The sequence below is a fragment of the Saimiri boliviensis genome, chromosome 7 (assembly GCF_048565385.1).
Source record: "Saimiri boliviensis isolate mSaiBol1 chromosome 7, mSaiBol1.pri, whole genome shotgun sequence".
NCBI classification, from domain to species: Eukaryota; Metazoa; Chordata; class Mammalia; order Primates; family Cebidae; genus Saimiri; species Saimiri boliviensis.
In genome coordinates this window covers 72,361,856-72,389,282 of record NC_133455.1, presented here as the reverse complement: position 1 = coordinate 72,389,282, position 27,427 = coordinate 72,361,856, and the positions used below count along the sequence as shown (strand labels likewise).

Here is a 27,427-nt window from a genome sequence, read left to right as displayed (position 1 = left end):
TACTTTTTTTTTTTTTTTTGAGAGGGAGTCTCGCTCTGTCGCCCAGGGTGGAGTGGAGTGGAATGCAGTGGTGGGGCCATCTTGGCTCACTGCAACCTCCGCCTACCGAGTTCAAGCGATTCTCCTGCCCCAGCCTCCCAAGTAGCTGGGACTACAGGCGCTCGCCACCACGCGGAGCTCATTTTTTTGTATCTTCAGTAGAGACGGGGGTTTCACCATCTTGGCCAGATTGGTCTTTAACTCCTGACCTCGTGATCCACCGCCTCGGTCTCCCAAAGTGCTGGGATAACAGGCGTGAGCCACCGCGCCCGGCCTCGAAGGTTATACTTTTATGTGACTTGGTAGGTCCTTGATTAGAGGGCTAAGCAGTGAGTAAGGTAACTTCCGATCCGCCCCATACCCCGCTGGAGTTGCGTTAGGCTGGGCGGATGGCCCTGGTCACCCCCGAAGGGCGGACCCTTTCCGCCTTCCCCGAGTACTGCCACCAAGACGGGAACACCCTATCCCCAAGCACAGAAAGCTGAGCTTTCCAGTGAGTGGCCTTTTAAACAGTTGGGAAGGGGGTGTGGCCGAGGAGACTAGGAGGCCGCAGTCTGGCGAGGGGGGAGTGGCCCGGAGGCGTGGCCGTGGCGCCTGGAATGTTGTTAGGTCCTCTCACCGCATAGTAAGGAGGGGCCACGCCCCTTTCCTCCAAGAGAGCCAATCGGAGCACCGGAGCGGTTTCAAGTCTCCCCCGCCAGCCTGCCCGCCCTCCACCCCACCCCCCTTAGTGATTCGCTATTTCCGTAACAAAATAGCAAAGCTCCGGACTGTCCGCAGCCCCGGCGGCTCACAGGTGGAGGGTCCCGGGACCTAGGATACAGTCCCGGAGCAGGAAGCTCCAACGGGCCGTGAAGAGGCCGAGTCCAGAGCCCCGAGGCGCGCGGGGGTGGGCGCTGCAGCCGCGGGTTGTTTATCTGGAGTACGGAGGGGAGGGGGGAGCCTGGAAACCGCCCCGTGTCCCATTTCCTCCTCTTGTTTTCGCTCCGGATTCTCCATGTTGGACCCAAACTGAGGAACCCGGAGCTGCCGCCGGGGAATCGGGGCCGGGGGCACCCGGGGGAGCCACTGCCCGGGCCGCCCGCCCTCCGTGCAGGCCGCCTCCCTTCCCGGCCCGGGGAGGAAACGAGAGGGGGGATGTGAACAGCTGTGGAAGTCGGAGTATCGGGAGCCGGAGCGGGCCCCCGCCCAGGCCCCCCAGCCCAGCCCGCGCGCCCGCCCGTCCTCCCGCCCAGCCAGCCCGGGCCCGCGGGATTGTTAGATGGAACACGGCTCCATCATCACCCAGGCGCGGAGGGAAGACGCCCTGGTGCTCACCAAGCAAGGTAGGGGCAGCAACTTCCCAAAACTTTGCGTCGCCCCCGGGCGCGGAGGGGGCTAGCACAGCCCCAAACCCAGGTCTCGGCCGTTGACCTCCCGGGCTCAGAGCCAGCGATTCCGACTGGACCTCTTCGGTCCATCCGCCCCCGCATCCCGGTTGGCACTCAGACCTCCGTGGGGGCTGCACGGGGCCCGGGAACCCGGCGCCCGAGGGGTCGGGGCGTCATCGGCGCAGCTGTCACCCTGTCCCGCAACCCCTCCCCCCGGGGCTGAGAGACGAAGGGATCGCTCTCGAAGCACTGGGCCACCTCGCGTCTGCCCCCTCCGGAGTTGGGGGCTGGGGTCGTCACTTTCCTTCACCGCCGCGCGCGGTTGCCCCGGGATCGCGGGGAGGGGTTAGGAAGGGGACGGAGGGGCCCCCAGCTGGAACGGAGCCGGGACTGGAGTCCAGCCCTTCCAGGCCCCCCAAGCCTGAGGTCGCTCCGGCAGCTAGCTGGCGGTGACGCCGTCCGGTGGGACTTGGGACCAAGTTCACCCCTTGGAGGCGGGGGCGGTCGCGGTGGGGGAGGGGCCCGGGCCCTGGCAGACCAGACGTGGCGGATCCCCGGCTCAGCGCGGGGCTGGGGACCTCGGCGGCGCGGGGTTCCCGCCCGGCTGCCTCTGGCCGGTTTCGCTGAGCAAACAAGCCCGACCCCGAGGCCCGGCCAGAGCCCCTCCCTGCCCGGTGCGCTCCCCCGGGGCCGCCGCTGCACACACAGAGCCGCGTTTGTTTAGCTCGGGAGCGGTGTCCCTGGTTACATAATTCGCCGGATGGCATCAGACCCGGCGTGGTTCTGAATCGCGCAGCGAAAAAGTGCGAGTTCTCTGTGGGCAGCGGCTGGGGGCCCCCGGCTGCCAGAGTGTCAGGTGGAGGTGAGGGGGGGCTCGCGGGGGTGAGGTTGAGTTCGAGGCCTCTCCCGGGGCGGGAAAAAGCTGGGGCCCGAGGGTGGAACCTCTTAGTTTGGTCACAGTGGGGGACTCGAAACTCTTTCCTCCTCCGCCACGTTCTGCTTCTGGCCTTGAGGAATGTGTCCAAAATAGCGGGCAGCATTTCCGCGGGGTGTAAGGACGAGTGTGGCGTTTCTCGGCAGAGCTCCCGGACCGGGGCCACCTGGCCCTGGAGGCTGGGGCGGGAGCTGGCTCCTGCGGCCGAATTGGGAGCGCTCCCGCCCTTCCTCCACCGAGCGCGAGGGGCCGGTGCTGCAGTTGAACACACTGAGGCCTAGAGCCTGGTAGGCGGCCAGCTTCGGCGCCTAGTGCGCCCCACGGCTCCCTGTTTGGCAGCATTCGTCAGCAGGTCACTACTTCTTGGGGTTCACGTTCCAAGGAGCTCCCCCAACTTCCTTAGGGGCAAAGCTGCTGAGTTGGTGGTATCAGCCTCCGAAATTCTCTCAGTGGAACGAGAGGAGCTGGGGGGGTGGGGGAGTTGGAGGAGGAGGCAATGTGTTCCTCTTGCATCACTGGCTGGGCTTTAAATAAGCCTGCCCTGAGGAGGGATGAGCCTTGCCTACTCAGATCCCAACCCCCCCAGAAGGCTCCGGCCTTCCTGACCTCGGTGTTGCCATGATTTCTGCTCTCCTGGCTGCATCAGTAACCAGGCTGTGACCCAGGCAGCAACTTCACCGCCTCTACTGGCTGCTCAACTGTGCTGATGGCTAGAAAAGGGAGGGAGGCTGCCTGTGTTTATAGCTCACTCCTGACTCTTCCCACTCCCTTCCCAACCTCATCCCAGGAAAAGACCGTAAGAACTAGGCAGAGGGGAAGGATTCAAGAGGGGCCAGTGGTGAAGAGCGCGGGTGGGGGAACCCTGTGCTCCCCTACTAGGTCCTCCTCTCTTGCAGGGGCTCGGGAGGGTGCCTAGGGCATCTTGGGGCCACGCCAGGAGTTAGGGAAAGCTGGACTGCGCAGAGGCGTCTTGTAAATCAGAGCTGTAAGTTTCGTCCACCAGGGTGAATGGCAGGCCGCAGAATAGAGAACAGCAGAAAGCAAAGCAACTGGCTTGACAGTGTTAAGTTGCTGGTGTTGGATTTTCTTGGAGTTAATGTTTCTCCTTTTTCGTGTGTGTGGTTTGTCCTTCAAGACTTAGCCCTTGAATTCTCAAGCCAGCAGCCACTGGGTCTCTCCCTCGCCATGTAATTTTCTTATTCTTATTATTTTTTTAACTGAAATGGAGTCTCACTCTGTCACCCAGGCTGGAGTGCAGTGGCAGGATCTCGGCTCACTGCAACCTCTACCTCCCGTATTCAAACAATTCTCCTGCCTCAGCCTACCGAGTAGCTGGGATTACAGGTGTGCGCCACCACAGGCAGCTAATTTTTTTTGGTACTTTTAGTAGAGACGGGGTTTCATCATGTTGCCCCCACTGTTCTCAACTCCTGAGGTGACCAGCCCCCCTTGGCCTCCCAAAGGGCCTCCCAAAGTGCTGGGATTACAGGCCTGAGGTACTGTGCTGGGGGTGGGCCTGCCCTCGTAATTTGATTGCATTCCAGAGAAGCCATGCTTTCTTGCTGGGCTGCTTAGGCACCCAGCAACCACTAAGCCAACTTTCTGAGTCCCACATCATTTACAAACAGAACCTACATCTTCAAAACCAAAAGCTGGGGGACTGGGGAAGCAGATGTTTTAATTAGCTCCTTTTGGAGTTCCTCCTCCCCACCCCCTCCTCTCCACTCCCTTCTCCCCACTCCCTCCTCTCCAAAACATCCCATCTCCGTGCCCTGCCTGCCTTTGGAAAAAGGGGAAGAAGGAGTGTAAAGCAGTTTATTAATATAAGTAAATTTCTGGAGAAAAACAAATGGCTCCTAGCTTGGGTGGCTTTTCAGTGAAGTTACTTGCCATTGCAGATTTTTTTTTTCTTTTTTAGCATTCTGTTCTCTGAGGTTTAAGGCTGGCTGGTTGTGTTGATGATTCAAAAGTAATTACAGTAGGGGAAGTAGAACAAAGTTGCTGAAAGCATTGATGATAAAAGCACCAAAATTGGATCATCTTCTCAGACAGATGGGTGAAATGGCTTTCTGGTACAGCAAGGACAGGCTTGTGTGTAACATCAAAAAGAAAAGAAGAGACGTTAATATCTGGTTGGCAAGAATGGCCATTTATTGCAGCTCTATATGAGATTGTCACCCTATTGCTAAGAGGTTGGTTGTAACCTTGGCTTTGGAATTAGATGGGGAAAAGCCAAGGAAACAAGACCCACCCTGTAACCTCCCAACGTGAAGTGAGACCCGGTGGAGGCAGCCTCTTCCGGAGTTCTCAGTGACCCACACGCTTCTTGGAGGAATCAGAGATGTTTTGGTTGTCCATGAATCCTGATGCCCCCCTTCCTCTCAATGATGCCTTGGATTACGTTCTCACATGCAGAACTGGACAGGTTCTGATAGCTAATTGCAAGGATTCTTCTGAGACTGACCATCCCTGAAAGTTAGGAGGTGGCAAGTTTTCAGGATGGCTAGCTCTTTTGTTATCCGCATAAGGGAGAAATTCTGGCTTATTCCCTCAAGAAGTTGTTCAGAAACCCATGACTGTAGATACAGCTAAGCCTTTAACTTGAAAAGCTTGGACATGAATGTTGCTGGAGCTTCCTTCCATAGCTCACTGTGTGGGGGGTGGGTGGGAAACCTGCCTGTTTATAGCTGGCTGCTCCTGCCTCTCACCTTCCTTTGCCTACCCTGGGTCTTGGCCTCTTTGTGCTCTCACAGTGACTGCTGAGGCTCCCTCCTGCATCTCCTTTGGAGTTTTCCCCCCATCTTGGGGTAGGGATTGGAGCCTGCATGGTGACTGAAGCTTGTGTTTGCTCCTGTCCCCAAAATCCCAAAGGAGTGCCGATAACTCAGCTACAAAGTTTGTAAATGCCTAACATCTGGGGCCCGGGTGTTTGCAGTTGACTTGCAGAGCTTTCCGCTGAGCAGCACTGGAATTGCTGGGAAAAATCCCTCAGGGGATGGCAGAGGTGGGGGTGTTCCTTTGTCCTCTCCTCTCAACCAGAGGTCTTAAAGAAACTGGGTAGCTGAGAGGTGCCGGTTCATCCTTTCTCTCAGTGGGACCTTCCAAATCCCTTATCATGGATCTTGTTAAAATGGTCAAATACTATAGAAGTCACATTTCTAGCCAAGGTGAATTGATGCTCCCAACCTAACTGTGGAGAATTAAAGTGTTTGTAAGTAAGTATGGGAAAGAAAGACAATATGTAAGTATATCCGGGATTGTGTGTGTATGTGTGTACATACTCAGTACATAGCTTCTCTTTCCTTTCTCTTCCTTCTCCGGTTTTTTTTGTTTTGTTTTGTTTTGTTTTTGCTAGCTTTTGGATAATTTGGGGTATTGTCTTTTCCTCCCATCATGGGAAGTTTGGTTCTTGGATTGGATGAAGTGGGAACAAGGTCAGGAATAGTGGCTAAAGTTTTTATTGCTACTTCAGAGCAGTTTCTGAAACAAAATTGCTCCAGGCGTGGGTTCAAATCTCTTCTTTTCCTATTTACAGTGAGACTTGACAAATCAGTTTAGTATTCTGAGTACCTTATCTATAAAATAGTATTAATGATGTCTACCCTTCTATAATACCTGGTACTTAGTAGGTGCTTGATAAATATTAATGTCCTTCTTTTTTATATAGTGAGACTACTCTGTTCGCCTTCCTCCATTCCCCGAAGGACACAGTGTAAACAGCACGTAGTCTTACGGGTTTTATTGTTCAAGACAGGTGGTCGGGGGTCAGAGGGGACACTGACTGTAGGGGCTTGGGCCTTCTGGAAGGATCAACTTTTCAGGCTTACAAACAGCCCTGCTGCACAGACCCCTCCTTTGTGCCAGTGTGACTTGGGATGTGATTTTAGCTGCCTGGGCTTTGGGGCTTTTGCCATTCTGTCTGGTGCGTGGGTATCTGGGGGTGGGAGGAGGCCAGGCATATGCCCTTGAGTCTCTAAAGTCTAAACTGCCTTAGAGGTCCTCAGATTTGGATATAACGAATATTCAAGACAACTGTATCCTACGTTTCCTTACTGTTTGCTTGCTTTGAGAGTTAATGAACTCAGAGATTCAGGTTTCTTTTAGGTGATTTCAATAGCAAGAGGGGAAAAAGAAAATGGGGTTTGAAGAGAAATAGGTGTTCTTCAGTTGTTTGTTTGCTGATGTTGTTTTGGGGTACAACATTGAGAAAGTGCAAAAGCGGCATTGATCCGCTTTTCACCTTGTCTTAGTCTGGCTAGCTTGGGGAAGCCTGGAATTAACTTGCTTGTCTTGGGGATGTGGGATTGGGTGTGGCCCTGACAGATTTCCCTCTCTCTTCTGAAATGGAGGAGTAGTTCTCAACTGGGATGCAGATGAGTGCATTAACATGCGAATCTTACAAAGAAATAACTAGAAATTAAAGTGGAGAAGTTGACTTCTTAAAACTGAAAGCATCTCTGGACCAGAGACCAAATAGAATGGAGTTTCTTTTTCTGGCAAAATGCCCAGCCCTTCAGGTCTGAGAATGCCTGAGCCAGGATCTGTTATCACAGGGTACTCCAGTGAGCGCCACAGCCTCCCTCTAGGCAAAAGTATGTATGCCCTGTTTTATGTTAGCAGTTCTAGGAGACAGCCTTGAACCTGATCTCTGAGTGGATCTAACATTTCCTTTTCCCTCCTAGGTGCTCTAGTCCTTCTCCCATCCCATCCCCCCAAATCAGACTTGGCTTTTACTCTTTTTATTCTGTACCATCTTTTATTTTTTGCCACACCTTTTCCCATCCTGTTGAATTTGTTCTTCCTAACCCACACTGTTCTCAGGGAACAAATACAGCCCCAATCCTAGTGAGAGCTAAGCAGACTCATGGAAAGGCTCAAACTGCCTGTTTCCTGGATAGTAGATCCCAGCTCTTCTGTTCCCACAGTGGAATAGAGCTAGGACCTCTCTTTCACAGGAACAGGGGCCTGCAGGTAGAGACAGCAGATCCAGGTTTTCTGACTCATGTCACATGGAACAACTACCCCAAGAGAAAAAAAACAGACCCTGGGCCTGAGTCCTGCAAGGCTTGCAGAAACACTGAGCCAATCAGGTATGGTGGTGGAGAGAGGCAATTCAGACTTTGGCTGAATTGCCTGCTAGCCCTGGAAGGGTTAGTCAAAGACCCTGGCAATCTTTAGATGTTAGCTTTTGGCCAGGGACACACATCAGAATCTCCTGTGACACTTGCTAAAAATACAGACCCCCTACCTGGAATCTACTGAATCAGCGCATGGGCAGGTGGGCCAGGCACACATGTATTCCAAATGCTCCTTGTGGTTCTGACAGGTGCCCCTGGAGAAGAGCCAGGTAGGCACAGCAGTGGCCCCAACTGCCTGTTTTGCCCCGAGCAGGAAAAATTCCTCTTGTGGTCCATTTTTGCTGTTTAAGATCTGTGGCTGTTCAAAGGGAGTCCTAAAGTTTTCTGAGTAAACGGACAGAGTAATGATATTTGTTTACCCAGTAACGGTTACAGCCAATATTTATGGAGTGCTTGCCATAGGCAAGGTACTATTCCTAGCATTTTACATTTAGTATCTCACTTAGTTCTCCTGACAACTTTTCCTTTCCAATAAGAGGAATTTACCTCACTTAACAGATAAGGGAAACCTTCACAGGGAGAGGGAAGGACTTTGCCCAAGGGTACACAGCAAGTGTCAGCCGGACCCCTCCAAAGTCAGGCCTTAACTCAGACCCAGCTGCCTCTCTTTTGCATTGGCTGGCATTTCACTTTCTAGAGTGCCTTTGAGTTCATGCTTCAGATGAAGCCACCTTTTAAGGGACCATACAGGGGAAACCTTTCCAGATTGGCATATGAGGAAACAACACCAGAGAGTTGTGCTCTAGCAAGACCACAGAACTATTGAGAAGCTGAACTGGAGCCAGAGCTGGGTTTCCTGACTTGCAGATGAGTGCTTTCTCAGATTGACTCACCTGTACGGCTTGGCTGGTCCTAGGTGAAGCTGAGGCGTGTGGGAGGAGCAGGTGAATGTCCCTGGAGATGGGTGTCTCCCTGGCAGACTCCTTCCAGTCCTTCTGCACAGGTCAGCCACATGAAGGAGGAACTGGTTGGCCAACCTCAATGAGTGTGTCTGTGTGTGTGCAACTGATTGGTTTTGTGGAGTCCCGGAAAAGATCATTTCCGGTTTGGCCCCGTTACTACCTCTGAAATGAGGTAACCTCTGAAATGAGTTAGAAGAAATCTCTGTGGTCCCTTTAGTGTGAACATTTTGAAATGGAGACTGACGTAGGAATATGAAAGTGCTCTGCACTTAATGAGTAGCAGTTGACACTTACCAAGCTTTTATTAGGACCTGGACAGCCCCTAAGCTCCTTGTAATTCAGACACTTTGAGAAATAGGTAGTCTTCCCATTTTACAGATGAAGAAACTGAGGCCCATGGCTGCATACCTTACACATGGCGGAGCCTGGATTTGAACACAAGCCTTGTGTCACCACTGTGTTGTTCCCTGGTCAGAGCAGATACCTTGCTTTGTCCTGTGTCCTCACAGCTTTCTCCATCTCACGATTGTGTCAGCCTAAAGCAGGCTTACATTCCTGGAAGGAAAGAAGCACTAGCGCCGGGCGCGGTGGCTCAAGCCTGTAATCGCAGCACTTTGGGAGGCCGAGGCGGGTGGATCACGAGGTTGAGAGATCGAGACCATCCTGGTCAACATGGTGAAACCCCGTCTCTACTAAAAGTGCAAAAAATTAGCTGGGCATGGTGGCACGTGCCTGTAATCCCAGCTACTCAGGAGGCTGAGGCAGGAGAATTGCCTGAGCCCAGGAGGCGGAGGTTGCGGTGAGCCGAGATCGCGCCATTGCACTCCAGCCTGGGTAACAAGGGCGAAACTCTGTCTCAAAAAAAAAAAAAAAAAGAAGCACTGGATTCTTTTTAGGCTTCAACTATTTCTACGCATTCTGGGAGTCAAGGGCGCAGCACCAAGGCAGGAGCTTGAAACAGCCACTAAGAGGGTGTCTGTGTTTAGTCCCTCCCACAGGGGCTTGTTCTACACCTTCTTAAGGGGAAGGAGGGGTTGCTCCAGGGGGGGCAAGATTGGTTTCCAGTCCCTTACAATGATACCTTTGCTCTGGCTGGTGCTCCATAGGGCAGGGCCTCCTGCTGAGGCAGGGACAGGATCCAGCCCTTTAAGTTTTTCTGGATGGCCTCTTAGGCTTGTCCCCTGCTGTCCTGTGCGCCATCAGATCACTTCCTGACATCCCCTGAGTCCTCTTGAGTGGGGCTTGTAGGGCTGAGCCTGCAGCTGCCTTGTCTATGAGGAAATGCCTCCTTTGTCTCTGCTCCAGGACCTACTACTTCTGGAGGCCCACCCCAACCCAGAATGTTTTTAAAGTATGTTGGAGCTGCCCAGGAGGGTGTTTCGGCAGTAACTCCTTTAGAGGCTGATTCTGAAATCAGCATGCTTTAGAAGTTGCCAGAAATCCCCTGCTCAAAAAACTGAGTCTTCTGACCTCCCTTGCTGAGGTCAGAGACCAGATTGCTGAAGGGTGCAGAGGAAAGGCAGGAAACAAGAACGTGTGTGACCTGTGACCCTCGCCCCACAGGTGGCACTAAGGACTCAGGTCTGAAAGAAGAGACAGCCATGTAGGGAGCCCTCCTGCCGAGGGAAAGGGAACTAATGGAGACACTGGCTTAGGTAGGGCTGCCCCAGTTGGAGGTTGCAGGGAGGGTACCAGCATAGAACATGCTGGGGTGAGCCAAACAGCATGGCAAAAATGCTTTCTTATTTTATTTTATTTTATTTTATTTTATTTTAGAGAGAGTTTCCTCTGTCTACCAGGCTGGAGTGCAATGGTGTGATCTCAGCTCACTGCAACCTCCACCTCTTGGGTTCAAGCAATTCTCCTGCTTCAGCCTCCAGAGTAGCTGGGATTATAGGCACTCACTACCACACCCGCCTAAGTTTTGCATTTTTAGTAGAGATGGGGTTTCACCTTGTTGGCCATGCTGGTCTTGAACTCCTGACATCAGGTGATTTACCCGCCTCAGCCTCCCAAAGTATAAAATTGCTCTTTAAAAAAAAAGTCCATGCAGTTAGATTCACAGTTCACAGCTACTTTTTGGAACTTTGGGAGCTGGTGCTAAGCTGGGTCCAGCCCTGCCTTGCTTGTTAGCTGAAGAGAACAGTGTCAGTGGTCAGCGCTGTGAAAGCAGTACACCGTCCCATTGTTTGCAGTCTTTTGTGTGAGGGGGCTGTCTAGGCATCTCACCCTCTTTTGTTCCCTGCCGACTCACCTGCTGGTCCCAGGAGCTCTTCCGTCCACCTGGCACTTTAGGGCCTGTTTGCAGCCAAGGCACAGATGCCCCTTGCAGAGGACCTAGGAGGACTTCTCTCCATGGGGGAGTCCCAGTCAAATGTGTCTTGGCTGCAGGGTCCAGGCAGCTGGCCAAGAAGGGCCGGAAATGCTCCAAATACTCTCCTTCCTCCAATAGCTGAGAGGAAGGAGGCCCCTCAGAGGGGCCATTTTATAGTGATAGCCAGGCTACGTTCTTCGCTGTGGGGGATGGGAGGTGGGGAAGGAAGTACTTCTGGGGACGAACCAAGAAAGAAAGCAACTTTCTACATGAATGGGCTTATTAAAATCAGATAGCCTCAGAGGTTACCTTCTGCCAGTCCCAGGCGGATGTGCGAGGAGTTTCTTTGCTGGGACACAAAGCTGTGTTGTTGACAAAAGTGATATCTGGACTTGACTTTCAGAAGATTAAAAATAGTGTTGTCCTGGTCACTATTTGTTGTCTCTGGTCTTCATTTGTGTGTACGTGTGCACGTGTACACGTGTTTGTACATGCACACACTTTTTTTTTTTTTTTTTTTTTTTTGAGAAAGGATCTCACTGTCATCCAGGCTGAGTGCAGTGGTGAGATCATGGCTCACTGCAGCCTCGAACTCCCAGGCTCAGGTTATTGTCCCACTTCAGCCTACCAAGCTGGGACTACAGGTACGCCTAGCTAATTTTTTTTGGAGAAGAAGATTTTGCCGTGTTGCTCAGGCTGGTCTCGAACTCCTGGGCTCTTGTGATCCACCTGCCTCGGCCTCCCAAAGTGCTGGGATTACAGGCTTGAGCTACTGCCCCCGGCCAATGCTTACCTTTCTTAAGAGGCAGAGGCAAATAGTGTCTAACCTGGTGCTTCTTGGGGGTGGTGGGTGTGAATACCAGGGGAGAGGATGATTTTTGTCTCAAGTGAAACAGTCTTACTTGTCGTTTTTCACAGAATACCAGTCAGGGAGCTTGTGAGCTGGAGAACAAATTTCGTAGTGGATTGGGGAGAAGGTATAGCGGTTGTATTGACTTTCTGAAATCTGCTCATGATCAGAGCTGTCAGGCAGCTTTCCCTCATCTTCTCTTCTTGGGCTTCATCCACGTGATGCTGGTTGGAGGGCTCCCGATCTGTTGCTGGCCTCCTGGAATGAGGCCCATGATGTTGCCAATTAGTGCTCATCTCCCCTGGGATAATTAATTAAAACAAGCACAGCGTTTAGCTTTAGAGTTTGCGCAATGCCTTACTCTCTAACTTCATTTATCCTTTCAGTTCTGAGTGAGGGCTTGCTGTTATCCCAATTTATGGATGAGGAAACTAAGGCTCCAAGAGGCTGTATGGCCGGGTCGGTAATTGGCAGAGCCTGGACCCCAACCCTGATGATCCTCAGTGGGGGCATACGCCTCACATCCCCTCTTGTTCTCACACCCCGCCTCAGTAGGAAGCCTTGCAGCAGTGAGCTGGAGGGCTGGCCTGGCTTCCCTCATTGGGTCTGTGCTGGTCCTCTCAGACATCTAGCCCCAAACAAAATGTTTGGGGCAGGGAAAGCAGAAGCACATCTGCCTCTGGGCAGGAGAGCAGGGCTGGGTATCCACGGAGGGTAGCAGGGAATGAAGGAGGGAGAGCACTGGTCGTAGGGCTGCATGGCATCTGCTAGAGTCCTGCCCTCCCTGGCTGGGGAAACCATGTGCAATGAATTTCCTGTGGGTGCCAGGCGTGGAGGCTCACGCCTGTAATCCCGGCACTTTGGAAGTCTGAGGTAGGTGGATCCCCCAAGGTCCAGAGTTTGAGATCAGCCTGGGCAACATAGTGAGACCCCAATTTTTTTTTTTTTTTTTTTTTGAGACAGAGTTTCGTTCTTGCTGCCCAGACTATAGTGCAGTGGCTCAGTCTTCAGCTCACCACAACTTCCGCCTCCTGGGTTCAAGCACTTCTCCTGCTTCAGCTTCCCGAGTAGCTGGGATTGCAGGCATGCACCACCGTGCCTGGCTAATTTTGTATTTTTTAGTAGAGATGGGGTTTCTCCATGTTGGTCAGCTGGTCTCGAACTCTGGACCTCAGGTGATCCACCCACCTCAGCCTCCCAAAGTGATGGGATTACAGGCATGAGCCACCACACCTGACCTTTTTTTTTCTTTTTTAAAAAGAAGTAAATCTCTCTGGGCCTTAAATCCTCTTGTCCCCGGTGTTCGTCTCCTGGAAAGGCATATTGTGCCCTCCCCGTCGCACACAGAGGGGTAGGGGGTGGCCTGCACCTGGCTGTCAGGGACACAATGCTGAGTGCTGGCTGAAAGGAGCCATGTGAAAGGCTCTTTGACACAAGTTTCAGATCCTGCTCTGAACTCTGTGGTTCCCTCACCCTTAAATCCAAGGAACAATGCAGGTCTTGGACCAAAGCTCCTGGCTCCATCCCCTCCCTCCCCCTCTCCCCTGTTGTCATCTTGATCTCCCAGAGGCATCTGTCAGTCAGAGCAGGTGCAGGCAGGGGTGGGGTGGATTCCCTGGAGTGGAATCCCAGGGCCTTGCGCTGTTTCACCCCTTGTGACTTAGATGGTGTGCCCAAGAAAACATGGGGTAAGGGGCAGGGGCTAGACCCCCAAACTGGTCTTTTACCAGCTCATCCTAGAGAGGAGGGGAGCAAGATTTCCCAAGAAGACTGTAGTCCTAGCTACTTGGGAGGCTGAGGTAGGACTGCTTGAGCCTGGGACATTGAGGCTGCAGTGAGCCATGATCACACCACTTCACTTCAGCCTGCACGATATAAGACTCTTGTCTCAGAAAAATGTTTTCAATAAGGTACCTCGAGAGTCCCCTACACTTCTCATTTGTTGCATGAGTAAATGTGTATGATGTCCCTGAACTGTCAGAGACCTTATACAGGGTAATGGTTAAGAGCCTGGACTCTGGGTTCCGGCAGATCTGGGTTTGAATCCTGGTTCTGCTGTCATACTACCTGCAAGACCGTGACCCAGGTTGCTTAACCTCTCAGTGCTTTAGTTTCCCTTCTGTAAAATGGGGAACTAGTCCCAAAGTGTTAATAGCAAGGTTTAATGAGGTAATGATGTCAAGTGTCTAACGCAGGCACATCCTTGATGTACCATAAACATGGCGGTGGCCTAGAAAGACTCAGTGACTTGCCTCACGGGTCCAGCTCCCTCGGCCCTCACCTTCCTCTCACATAAAGGAGGCTTCTCTATCTCACTCTTCTGGGCTATTACAAACTAGTGGAGGCTTCCCCAGGTCCTAGCTCAGTAGATGCGACAGGCCCTGGAGGCCCCTGGAGTCATTCACTCAGGCAGACAAAGTTACTGAGCACCTGATACGAAGAGGGTCACAGAGGCTGATGAGTGCACTGGGCTGGGGCCATTGCAGGCCTTGCAGGGAGGCAGCCATGCTCGGGGAGGCTGATGCATTCTGATGAATTCTCTGGCATAGTATTTGGAAAGGTAAGGAGGACGGCCAGCTTGGAAAAGGATGTGGGGAAGCAGGGCCCCATCACGGGAGTGGGGAATGAGGGATGCCTGAGGTATTGTCCTTGCCGACTTAGGTCTGGAGTACTCTGCTTCAAGCTCCTGCCCCCAAGGTCAAGGCATTTGTGGTCTCTGAGGCCCGCGGCTGCCAGCCACAGTGTGTTTTTGAGAAGGCCCTCATCCCCTGCAGAGTCTAAGCTCCCTCCTTGTCCAGGACTGGGGTGCTTCTGCCTGTTATGCTCCCTGCAGTGGGCACAAGCCAGGCCTTATCTTGCCCCCAGCCAGCTGCCCCTCTGCCCCTACCTCAGGATTACTCAACCTTCACAGTGCCTGTCACTAAGATGCTGAGTGCATTCCTGATGGCCTCTCTTCAGGAAAAGCCCAGGGTGTGTGGCCTTTTGTAAAAGGCTCTGTGCCCGGGTTAAGCCTCTGATTGTGGTTCTGTATGAAGAAACCATAAACCAAAGGGAAAAGCAATGGTTCAGCTTTGGTCTTGGAGCTTTGTGTCAGCATCTGCCCTGAGTCCCTGGGCTTAGAATTTAACGTGAGCCATACAGGCAGGTGGGGAAGCTGTCCTTTCCCTCCAATTTCAGCATAGAAATAGGGAGAGAAAGTCCAAGGAACCTCTGTCTTGCTGTCTTTTTTTTTTTTTTTTTTTTTTGGTCTGAGCCAGAGTCTTGCCCTGTTGCCCAGGCTGGAGAGCAGTGGACTGATCTTGGCTTACTGCAACTTCTGCCTCCTAGGTTCAAGGATTCTTCTGCTTCAGCCTCCCAAGTAGCTGGAACTACAGGTGTGCACCACCATGCACGGCTAATTTTTGTATTTTTAGTAGAGATGGGTTTTTGCCATGTTGGTCAGGCTGGTCTCAAAGCCCTGACCTCAGGTGGTCCACCTGCCTGGGCCTCCCAAAGTGGAGATTACAGGTATGAACCACCACGCCTGGCCTGTCTTTTCTTTTTAAATTTGGGATGCGGTCTTGCTATGTTGCCCAGGCTGGTCTTGACTTCTGAACTTGAGGAATCCTCCTGTATAAGCCACCGTGCCCAGCTTATCCTGGTCTCTTTGAGCGCTGGGCTCTGCTCTGAATTTTTTCTCCTCGATAAAGGGCTCTGGGGGATGTCCCCAGCACAACTTCTTGACAAAATCCCTGCCCTAGAAATCTTGGTTCCTCTTTCAGAGCCAGGAGCTTGAAAGTGATGTCCAGGTTTTTAGGCTAATTGCTGGAAAGGCCCAGTCATTTTCTAAAAGGTTTCCAATGGCCATACCAATGTTAAGGAATCTGGCCTAACCCAGGGAGGAAAGAGGGAGAGCACATACAGGCTCTGGACCGGCCAGTAGGGGAGGCTGAGCCAGCACCAGCAGGAAGTCCTCTGCCTTTCTGTTGAGGCAGAGCTGAGTCTGTTGTCCTAGGGGTGATGCTGACTGCACTTGTCCAACTGCTGTATAAAGGCCATTTTCTCACACTTGGTCCCGGGGAATAGTTTGATCTTTCCCTGTTCCTCTCCAGGGGGTACAGGCAGCCCAGTAGCTGGATTTTAAATGGCTCTCCCATCACCCACTTCTGTAAGGGCCACCTTGGTGCACGTTCTGGGTGAGTCGCTCCTGGGCAGCCCAAACCTTGTCTTCCTCTTCCCCTCATCCCTTTCTCAAGGAACAACACAGGGCGGTTTGTTCTTCATGGTACATTCTGCTTTCGTTTCTTTCCCCCACAGAGGCATTTCTGGCATCCATTTTCCTGCACAGTAGTTTGCCCTGTGCTTTAAACTGGGATGGCTTGGGTTTAATCTTCAGGCCCACGTCCTGCTCAGGCTCTGGAATACTCCAGACCCTCTGGAGAAGAGACCTGTGACCTAGGACCATTCTGTGAGTGGTTGTGCAGCGCCACCTCCTGGCCACAGTGCCCATCGTATCTTCCCACTGGTGCTCAGCAGTCATCAGAAAAGTTCATCTATAGCAAAAGGAACTTATAAAAGATACCTGAAGTCGATTTCTAGTTGATCCTGTAATGCCCGTAGCTTTTTTGGTATCTGCTTGGCCCTTCTGGGGCTGTCTTGCTAAGTCTATTAAAATGACTTTGTTTCCACTGCCCAAATGATCAAGGCAGGACTAAGCAGCTGCAGTTCAAAAGCAAGGCTGTCAGCCTAGGAGCCAAGGCTGTGTATATGTGTTCCAAGGGGCTAATCCATGGTATCTGTGTGGGGAGGAGGCTTAAAGAGAGCTGCTGGAGTATAGCAGGAAGACAAGGCTGTGCACAAAAAGTGTAGCTTTTCCTTGGGGCTGGGGCTGCTCTGGAGTTCTAGTCTCTTGTTTCTAGCCTGAAGTTTTTAGGCAAAATAGGCTCAGTTCTGCCTCCACTGACCCAGTATCTAGGGAAGCTGATGCTGAACAGAACCGCATCTCCACTAACTTGAAGGGCAGAACCGATGGTCTTCCTGGGAATTAGTGTTAGGGAGGATTTTTGTCTGTGCATTAATTTTGGGTGTGCTGCAGCCAGAGTAGAACGCCTGGATTCTATGCCTGGCCCCATCTGCCCCCATGGAATGAAAGACAAATCCTCTGTAACTCAGGTCTCCCAAGCCAGAGAGCGGGGATTCCTGACATTCCTGCTTTAAAGAGAAAAGGCTGGAGTAAACATGCATGTTTCACTGTTAACTGTATATGGTTGTTCACGAGGCGTACACTGTATGCCCTACTGGAGCTTACGGACTAGAAGAGATATATGGGCATGATAGAAGCTGTGGACAGAAACTGATGTTTCTAGAGCTAAAGCCCCTGACCTTCTCTCCACTCCAGGCCTGGTCTCCAAGTCCTCTCCTAAGAAGCCTCGTGGACGTAACATCTTCAAGGCCCTTTTCTGCTGTTTTCGCGCCCAGCATGTTGGCCAGTCAAGTTGCTCCACTGAGCTCGCTGCGTATAAGGAGGAAGCGAACACCATTGCTAAGGTAGCTGGGTTGGGGTGGTGAGATCCCAGCAAGGAAAGGACTGTTAGTGGGAGATCCCTGCTGACGATGGCAACCAGACAAGGAAGCCTTGCCTGAGGTTGCAAAGATTTCTGGCTGAGAGGAGGCCGTTCCTCCATCCTTCCATAAGTAGTTCATTTCCCTTCTGTTGCTTCCCCTTTTGCGGTGTGGGCCATCCAGATGTCCCTGTGGTTTCTGAGGGCCCCTGTGATTCTGATCCTTCCAGGTTCCAGGAACTATGCAAGGTGCTTTGCATATATTGTCTCATGTGATCAGCCAGCAGCCCTGTAAGGAGATCACAGAATTCCCACTTTGCAGATAATGGGCTTATGTAGCACCTGAAGAGTTCATGGCTAATGGTAGTGTCAGGATTTGAACTTGGATCTCGGTGAAGCCTGTGCTTATTGTTCTCTACTATGCAAGGCTACCTTCCAAGCTACCTGACTTACAGGGAACTAGGGGAGTGAAACTCTACCATGCTCTTAGAACTCCTGTCAGCAGTTCTCACCTGTATCTGTGCAAGGCATTTGGAAACGTGTTGGTATTTTTGTATGTCCCGCATTTCACAGGTGGGGCCAGCCCTAACCAACAAAAATTATTCTGCCCCTAAAGCCAGTGGTACTTCTCTGAAACATTGAGGTCTGGTTGTCCTTCCTTTTTCTCAAAACCAGGCTAAAGACATACATCAATGAAAAATCACTGCATTTTGCAATGGGGTAAACGGTTAAATAAAATACGACATGACAGTAGCCAGGCGCGGTGGTTCACGCCTGTAATCCCAGCACTTTGGGAGGCCGAGGCGGGTGGATCACAAGGTCGAGAGATCGAGACCATCCTGGTCAACATGGTGAAACCCCGTCTCTACTAAAAATACAAAAAATTAGCTGGGCATGGTGGCGCATGCCTGTAATCCCAGCTACTCAGGAGGCTGAGGCAGGAGAATTGCCTGAACCCAGAAGGCGGAGGTTGCGGTGAGCCGAGATTGCGCCATTGCACTCCAGCCTGGGTAACAAGAGTGAAACTCCATCTCAAACAAACAAACAAACAAACAAGAGTGAAACTCCATCTCAAACAAACAAACAAACAAACAAGAGTGAAACTCCATCTCAAACAAACAAACAAACAAAACAAAACAAAAAACAAAATGACAGTATTACTGAGTGATTAGTTTTTACAGACTTCTCAATAGCATGGAGAAGTATTGACTTGCAACATTAAGTAAAAGTCAGAGTGTATAATTGTATAGCATTATGGAAAAAGTCTGCTGACAGATTTGAAGGCAGTACACTGAAATGTAACATTGTTTATCTAAGTGCCAGGATTTTAATTTTTCTTGAGAGTTTTCATTAAGAACACTTAAAACCAGGCTGAGTGTGGTGGCTCACGCCTGTAATCCCAGTACTTTGGGAAGCTGAGGCAGGTAGATCACAAGGTCAGGAGATTGAGACCATCCTGGCTAACACAGTGAAACCTCGTCTCTACCAAAAATACAAAAAAAAAATTAGCCAGGCACGGTGGCATGCGCCTGTAGTCTCAGCTCCTCAGGAGGCTGAGGCAGGAGAATCACTTGAACCCAGGAGGTGGAGGTTGCAGTGAGCCGAGATCGCACCACTGCACTCCAGCCTGGGTGACAGAGCAAGACTTCGTCTTTTTTTTTTTTTTTTAAAAAGGAACACTTAAAACCGTAACATTTCTTTTTTTTTTTTTTTTTTTTTTTTGAGACGGAGTTTCGCTCTTGTTACCTAGGCTGGAGTGCAATGGCGCGATCTCGGCTCACCGCAACCTCCGCCTCCTGGGTTCAGGCAGTCAGCCTCCTGAGTAGCTGGGATTACAGGCACGTGCCACCATGCCCAGCTAATTTTTTGTATTTTTAGTAGAGACAGGGTTTCACCATGTTGACCAGGATGGTCTCGATCTCTCGACCTCGTGATCCACCCGCCTCAGCCTCCCAAAGTGCTGGGATTACAGGCTTGAGCCACCGCGCCCGGCCTAACATTTCTATTATTAGCAAAAATTGGGGTGGGGGGCTTGCCGATCTCTGTACTCCTCCTCCCCTCACACTTTGGGTACCCACAGTGTGGCTTACTTGATGTTTTGTAGGGCTTGTTCTCCCATGTAATCCCCAAGGAGGGCATAGAAAACAGCATCTTCTCAGAGAAGCTTGAATTTAAGGACTTGGCAAGAGTTTGCCACCATGAGGAATTCAGATTTTGGTTCTGCCTCTGACTCTGTGTCCCTGAATCAGTTACTTGAGTTCCCTGTTCCTCACTTTGTCCAATTGAGAGACAGTGGCTACTGAGAACAGGGGCACTTGTCTTCTCCAGCCTTCATCAGGCCTAGTGTGGGAAGGAAGCTCTAGCCTTTCCCTTTTCCTGTCCCACTCCTAAGAAAAGTCAGCTTTGACACGATAGGAGCTTCCAGGTGACTGGATCTAGGGGAGAAAGTTGCCCTCCAGGCCTGAGACAGAAGCAGTGGGTTTGGATGGGGTGGGAAAGGCGATGAGATGGCACTGACCACCTCCTATTCTTCCACAGTCAGATCTGCTCCAGTGTCTCCAGTACCAGTTCTACCAGGTACGTGACTCTGGCCTGGTAAGTACTCAGAAGCCAGGAGCCTGTGATCCCTGCCAGCTCCACGGGCAGGATGCTGCCCACACTCCTTGGTGCCTGATCAGCTACCTCCCTGCCCTGGGAAGCTATTTATTCCCCATATTAGTTAAGGGCCTACCGTGTGCAAGGCGTTAGATTTTAGGGGACAGCTGGTGCTCCATGCTCTACTCCCACAACTGCTGTCCATCCCACACCAGCCCTGGCCACCACCTCCAATGTCCAGATCACTTAATAGTCCCATTGGGAGGCTGAAACCAAGGAAACAACCACCTCCTCTCTTCTTGTCCTTTAAGTGGTGCCTGTCCTGGGTTGGTGATTCTGTCTCCACAAACAGCCCAGCTCTTCCCATAGCTATGCCAAGGGGTACAATTGGGCTTTCTTGGTGGGCAGATCTTAGCAACCTGGCTTGGTTTTAGATCCCGGGGACCTGCCTGCTCCCAGAGGTGACAGAGGAAGATCAAGGAAGGATCTGTGTGGTCATTGACCTGGACGAAACCCTCGTGCACAGCTCCTTTAAGGTAACTCAGCGTCAGCTTCCTACCTTTATCTTGGGCCCTTCTGTGAATCTGATAACAGATGTGTAAGGCAGCCTAAAGGTGAGGATAGAAGGGAGAAGGCCAGGCCTCTGGCATTTTGGCCACCCTGGTGTCACAGGTATCTAAAGGCCCCACTGGAGAATGTTGAGTTGGAACCCTGTGTGTTCCTCCAAGGCTGCGATCCTCAATCACACCCAACAGGCCACATCTGCCCCTGAGCCACGTAGCACAGAGAGCCACCAGGGCTCTGTACAGGGCAGGCCTCAGATAATAGTTGAATCACCTTTGACCCTTGCCCCTGCTTGTCTGATGAGGAAACTCAGGACCTGACACTCTCCATTTAGATAGAATTTGTCAGAGTTGGGGTGCCAAGGAGTAGGGAAAACCAGAATGGGATATCACATCTTGAACTAGGGTGAGAACCCCTTTGTTGGGTGGCCAGAGTCTCTCATACCTATTTTTCCCACCCACCTAGAGGTATGGTGGGGGCTTCATGTTTCTTTGCCATGCTGACAGCATTAACTTTTCTGCCTTCCAGCCAATCAACAATGCTGACTTCATAGTGCCTATAGAGATTGAAGGGACCACTCACCAGGTGAGCTGCTGGCCAGACCACACCTGGTCCAGAGGGTGGGGGGTCTGCCTTCTGCTCCACCTGTCCTGGGGTCCTTCACCCATCTCAGGGCTTGTGTTCCGTCAGTTGATCCCTTTTCTGTAACTTCAGCCTCCCTGCTTTATTGGTATCTTTCACACTCAAGGCTTTCTCATCTTAGGGAAATTCAGCCCTATATCCCCCACCAGCTGTCACCCTTGTTTTCTCTTTGCAACCAAGCTGTGTAAAAGAACAATTTACATCTTACTTAATGATAATAATAGCTATCATTTGTTAACCACCGTCCCCTCACATGGCCAGCGCTGTTAAATGATTTGTTACATTTCTGTATTCCTTAAGAGTGGATATCTCTTTGCCTGTTACGGGCAAAGAAACCAGTAGTAACCGTTTCCTCTGCCTGGAATGCCCTCTTGCCCATGATCCCCCACTGTGAATAGCTAGTGACTTTCTTCCTCCCCAGCCCAGACATCTCCTCCTCTGTGAAGACTTCTCTGTCTTCCCTGGGGTCCTACTCCATTGGATTCTGCCTGAGGAAGTGCTCGGTATGTGTCTTAAAGAGCACTCACATCTAAATGAGACCAGGCCCCAGCCTGTAGCCCATGCAGTCCCGGATCATGTGACGTTGCTAGTGAAAGACCATTTACTCCGCTTGCATGCTCAGAAGGCCTGCCAGGCCCAGCGCCAGGCCCCGCTGCCAGCACGAGAGTTGGCCCAGCAGCCCTTTACAGTCTAGCTGAGGGCATAGGGATGTGCTAAACCCTTGGGGAAGAGATGAAGGCATATTTTCAAACAGGAATATACACACTGTGAACTCCTGGCTAACAAGGAAGGGTATGTATAATTTTTAAAAGGATGAGATTAAAAGGAGGGGGCACTACCTGCCCAAGGTAGGTTTTGAGCAAAGAATGGTGAAAGGATGCCGGACGTGATGAATAGCTGGGATGAGGAAGGGGCCTGTTGGAGGTGGAGGGAATGGCAGGCTAACAGAAGCGCAGTTGTGGCTGCCTGGAGCAGAGCTCCGAGGGGTCTGGTGAGTTGGTGGCCAATTAAGGTCCACTCTAGGAGAGTCGTGGCAGGCTGACTCTCTCTGAGCTCAGGAGTAATGTGGGTAAAGGAGCCTTGGGAGTCAGGTGCTGTGGCTTACACCTGTCATCCCACCACTCTGAGAGGCCCAGGCAGGAGGAACACTTGAGCCCATGAGTTCACAACCAGACTGGCCTCACACAGCAAGACCCCATCTCTAAAAAATAAGTAAAAGGACCTTTCGGGAAATGGTTCCAGTAGCCCTTGTGTAGGCTGGAGTCAGAGAAGCAATAGTATGCAGACCGATGGGTCAGGTAGCCAAAGGACTTGCCAAAATGTGCAAGATCATAAAGGTGGACACAGGTGTTAGGAGTGGCTGGCAGGAGCAAGCACAAAATCAGGGGTGCAGAGTGTCTAGTCTGTGGTCATTGGGGGGAAAAAGTCACTTCTTCCTGGTGCAGTTCATAGCCTGATGGTGACCTGGACAGACTGTCCTGCCGGAGCCAAGGAGAGAAAATTTCCATAGAGGCTGTGGCTGGATTCAAGTAATCCAGGATAGGCTGTTTCCATCTGTGAGGCCTATTCTTGATTACTTGTTTCTGGAGGCAGCTGATGGTCCGCCGCCGGAAACACAGATGGCTCCCGGGACATGGTGTATGTGCTTCTTCCTGAGCCAGGTTAAGGTTGGGACCACTGATTCATTGGTGGCCTGGTAAGGGGGTGCAGCCAGTTCCCCGGGTTTGTGGGGCCACAGGCTTCTAGCCAGGTAGTCCAGGAGGCTGGGCTGCAGGGGTTGAGAGCTCCTTACTGCTGTCTGTGTAACTGGTGAAGGTACCCAGTACTTCCAAGCTTCATCACAGGGTCATCTCCAACAGGATGCTCTGCTCTTCCTCAGGTGTATGTGCTCAAGAGGCCTTATGTGGATGAGTTCCTGAGACGCATGGGGGAACTCTTTGAATGTGTTCTCTTCACTGCCAGCCTAGCCAAGGTACCTAGGGGTGGGAGGGAAGAACCAGACGCATGGGTGTGGTGGCCACAGAGGTGGTCCAGCAGCTCCCTTTTGGTACCCAGGGTGCCACAGGAGGACCAGGACTGCATCCAAACTTAGGCATCTTCTCTCCTCCTAGTATGCTGACCCTGTGACGGACCTGCTGGACCGCTGTGGGGTGTTCCGGGCCCGCCTATTCCGTGAGTCCTGCGTGTTTCACCAGGGCTGCTACGTCAAGGACCTCAGCCGCCTGGGGAGGGACCTGAGGAAGACTCTCATCCTGGACAACTCGCCTGCTTCTTACATCTTCCACCCTGAGAATGCAGTGAGTGTTCTTGACACGTGTCCATGGCAGGGACTGGGAGAGGAAGCAGGCTGTGGAACTGTGGGCTCCACCAAAGCAGCACACCCCTCCAGGAAGACCCAGTCACCCTCTAGGGCTCTGGGGGAGGGAGCGGGGAAGCAGCACTTTCAAGACTGACACCACATCTTCCCTGCCCCAGGTGCCCGTGCAGTCCTGGTTTGATGACATGGCAGACACCGAGTTGCTGAACCTGATCCCAATCTTTGAGGAGCTGAGCGGAGCAGAGGACGTCTACACCAGCCTTGGGCAGCTGCGGGCCCCTTAGCCTTCCCTGCTTCCAGGCGATGGCCATCCCAGTAGGGGAGTTTCCCACACTGTGCCTTTATGATCAGCGTGACAGAGTGGAAGCTGGAGCACCTCACCACACGGCCCAGAAACAGTGAGAAGTGATTGGAAAGAGCTTTAAGACAACCTAGACGCCAAGTGGGCAAGTGCCAGACCAACGATACCCAGAGCTACCTGCCGCCAAGTTGTCAACATGTGTGTGTGACTGAGAGAATTGTGTGTGTGTGTGTGTGTGTGTGTGTGTTGCCATGAACTGTGGCTCCAGCATGTAGTGTTTCACTGGGGGAGAAGCTGAAAGATCAAGACTTCCCAAGTGAGTTTGCCTCCTCTCCTGTCATCCTAGGAGCCACTGAGCTCTAAAAGGATGAAGACTATTGAAGGCTCCATTGCCAAACCACGGCCTTTCCTCAGTGTTGTAAGGCCTATGCCAAGGAGAAAGGAAGGTATGCCTTTGGGTTCTCCAGGCACACACCTTTCTGAAATCCTCCAGCCAGCTGCTGCAGACAAAAGATGACATTTCTGGGAAGATGAGGACTTGATTCCAGACCAGCATCTCAGTGGCCATCAGGGCTTGTGGCCCAAAGGCTATGCTTGCATCCAGCTGAGTGCCTGGGACAGGCCCTTTCTGTGTCTCCCCAAGGCTGGGGTGCTGAGCCTGCCTTCCTCACCACCTAGCCATAGTCTCAAACCTGTGGGGAAGGAGGTTTTCTCCCTGCCTGGGAAGAGGACAGATAACTGATTTCCGTTCTTTTGACTCTATTTTAAAATTCTCTTCTAAACACAGAGTGTTGGGCCTGTTTTGTTTCTGACAAAGCTACAGTCCTGGGCCTGTGATGAATGTCGGTGGTGCTGGGGGTGCAGGGAAAAGACAAATCCTCAAAAGCGTGGACATGTGTGTACCCAGGGCTTGTGGATCAGCTGAGCTCGGGATCATTTCCGTAAGTCTGCTCTTCAGGGATTCTCTGCTGGTGCTGGTGCAAGGACTTGCGTTCCAAAGGCTGGGAAGAACTAAGCTGCCCCAGCCCCTCCCATTTCTTGGGCAGGGCTCTTTCCTGTTGTGTCTTCCCCCAGGGCCTGTCCTGTACCGAGCTCTGTCCGTTCCGGCCTTCATCCTTCCTGGCTGTTGCTTTTCCTTTCAAGGGCCAGAACTCTTGCTCTTCCTGGGCTGAGGAGGAATGAGTGTTCTTGCCATTTACCAACTTAATGCGCATGCTTCCTGCCTCTGGTAACAGGAGGGAGTGAGCCCCTCATAGACCTGCACTCTGGGTGTCTCCTGCGCTCAAAGATTCTTAATATTGAATGCTTTAAAATCATCACGAGGGCCGGGCGCGGTGGCTCAAACCTGTAATCCCAGCACTTTGGGAGGCCGAGGCGGGTGGATCACGAGGTCAAGAGATCGAGACCATCCTGGTCAACATGGTGAAACCCCGTCTCTACTAAAAATACTAAAAATTAGCTGGGCATGGTGGCGTGTGCCTGTAATCTCAGCTACTCAGGAGGCTGAGGCAGGAGAACTGCCTGAACCCAGGAGGCGGAGGTTGCGGTGAGCCGAGATCGGGCCGTTGCACTCCAGCCTGGGCAACAAGAGCGAAACTCCATCTCAAAAAAAAAAAAAAAAAAAAAAATCACGAAGTTGAAGTTTTCCCAGGGTGGAAAACAAGAGGAAGTGCTGCTGTAATTGGGAGCACAAGGGCCTCCCAAAAAGGAGCCCCACCACAGCATCACTGCCTTAATCGTGGCCTCCCTGGGGTGGGTGGGGTTCTCTCCCTCTCTCCCTCCTCCTGGGGTGGGAGGGAGATCCTACTCCAGTCGCTGTGTTCCTTGGAGGCAGGTATCACAAAGCATTTGTGAACTGCTTCTGGTGCAGGGACACCACCCACTCAGGACTCCTCCCCACCATCCCTTCCATTTCCACACCCTAGGTCCAGCCTCAGGAACAAACGAGTTTCAAGAAAAGCATGTGGTGGAGCAGCAGCTTGGTGCTGTCAGCAGTGGCTGGTTGGCATCTTTCTCTAGCGTAGTGGTGCCACCTTCCCTCCTTGTCCCAAGGTTTTAAGGCCTTGTCTTTCTCTTTGGTATGATAAAGTGGAACAGAGTCCCCCAAAATTCATGTGGTCATTTCCCCCAGCATCGTGCCTGTGGGGTCCTGCTGTACCTAAAGGGAAAAGGGCCACACTTGCTAACCAGGAGTACCATCTCCTGAAAGAAAGCAGGATCTCAGACCCTTAAAGCCCGCTGTGGCTTCGGACCCAAGGCCTGGCCTAGGCTGCTATCCTAGTACTGCAGGAGTGGCCTCTCTTCCAAGCCCCACCCTAAGGGTTAGCCCTTGGCTAAACCTGCCATCTGGGCCCAGCCAGGCTTTTCTGACTAAATAAGCAATAAGAGGCTCTAAGCTGACTGAGTTGCGAGGACCCTTTCCGCCCTCTCTTGGATCTCCATGTTTTTCCAGATGGAAGAGCATGTGCTGCCCCCTTTCCTAACAGGCTTGTCCAAGTGAGTGGTTGGGACCCATGATCAAAGCCCAGGATGGCTTGGTGGGAGTGTCCCTGCTGTGTCTGCATGAAGCTCCTGCTTTCTAGGCCTCACTCCCATCAGAACCCTGCCTGCCCACCTGCAACTCCTCCACAGCAATGCTGTTCCCACTTTCCCCAGAGAAGCAACTCAGCCAATCCTAGGTAGGGTCCATTCATGTGGACCAGAGCCAGCCTAGTCATTATTTGCTGTCGGGTTTCCAGTTTCACCATGTGTCAGGGCGAGGCATGATTGTAAAATTTGCTCCTCAGCGGAAATCGGGCCAGACTTAATTTTGGAGGGCAAGGCAAGGGAGGAGGTGACTTCATCCCGGACTCTGTTTTAGGGCTTCCCACTATCAGCCCCTCCCACTTGAGACTGGTCTTTGGGAGGCAATAGGCCACCATGCCTGGTCAGCACCAATTCAAGCCATGCCAGGAATCTGCCTACCTGCCAGGTTCAGTTCTTTTAAGGTGCCTCTTCAGGGACACAGTGTGTCTCTCTGATTGGGCTTCTAAATCAAAAGCCTGATGTTCGTGTCCCTCTCATAGGGGGAGCTTTGGACACAGGACCAGTTTGGAAAAGGGTCAGGTAAGGGTTTCCACTCTGCACATTGTAGAGGGGACACTCTGTAGGCCCATGGGTCCCTTACTAGAGAGGTTGAGTGAATTTGCCTTCGGTTAACCTGGAACCTTCTGTTTCGCTCCCTCCTGCCTCCCAAAGATTTTTAGCATTTTGTAAATGTATAAACTCATCTCTGGTAACAGTGGCCCAGACGCTGCTTCGCGCTAAAAGCATGGGAAGTCTAAAGGCAGTCTTTCCCTGGGAAATGGATGCTAATTCTATTCTGCTGCCTGTGCCTGTTCTTGAGGCCTCATTTAGAAAGAAAGTCCTCTCAGAAGGCTGTTCGGCCCCCAGTGTCCTAGCCAAGCTAACTATACGAGAAAGTAAGTCCTTCAGCTCCTCAGTGGGTTACTTAACCACTGTTCTCCCTGGGTCCCTTTTTTCTAAATGGATTTAGTTCTTTTTCTCCTTTTTTCTAAATGCCAGTAAATATGTACATTCAGCCAGGGAGGAGGTGGCCAGCGGTCGGGCCAGCTGCCCCATTCTTTTAATGTAGGGCCTGCTGCTGGAGCGGACCTTTCTCTTTGGGCCTTGTGAGCTTCTTTGCTTATGTTCCATCTCGTGCCGCTTTCCCCCTTCTAGATGCCGTTTGGAGGGTAGGGGATCTGCTTCCCACTGTGACTGGGCTATGGGATTCTGACTACCTTGCTTACAGATTCATGGTTTGATAAATTTGTTGTATTCAAAAACTTGAAATGTAGGACGCCATTAAGTGTCTGTTTATATTTTTGCAATATTTGTATTACTTACAATTAATTAATAAAAGTGGGTTTAAAAAACCTA

The 27,427-nt window shown here is 51.8% G+C and overlaps 1 protein-coding gene across 2 annotated transcripts; it reads left to right on the top strand.

The window, feature by feature from the left end:
- Positions 1-796: 796 nt before the first annotated feature.
- Positions 797-27,427, top strand: CTDSP2 (CTD small phosphatase 2). 2 transcript variants are annotated; one of them, XM_010337259.3, is made up of 8 exons: positions 797-1,364; positions 16,925-17,073; positions 19,626-19,682; positions 20,117-20,218; positions 20,775-20,831; positions 22,768-22,860; positions 23,000-23,185; positions 23,364-27,427. In XM_010337259.3, exons 1-8 carry the CDS (start codon positions 1,301-1,303, stop codon positions 23,487-23,489), a joined length of 834 nt encoding a protein of 277 aa, XP_010335561.1. In that variant the 5' UTR covers positions 797-1,300; the 3' UTR covers positions 23,490-27,427. The 2 variants fall into 2 exon arrangements, with proteins under 2 accessions (XP_010335561.1, XP_003926550.1); XM_003926501.4 differs by having other exon boundaries at positions 798-1,364; positions 19,626-19,664.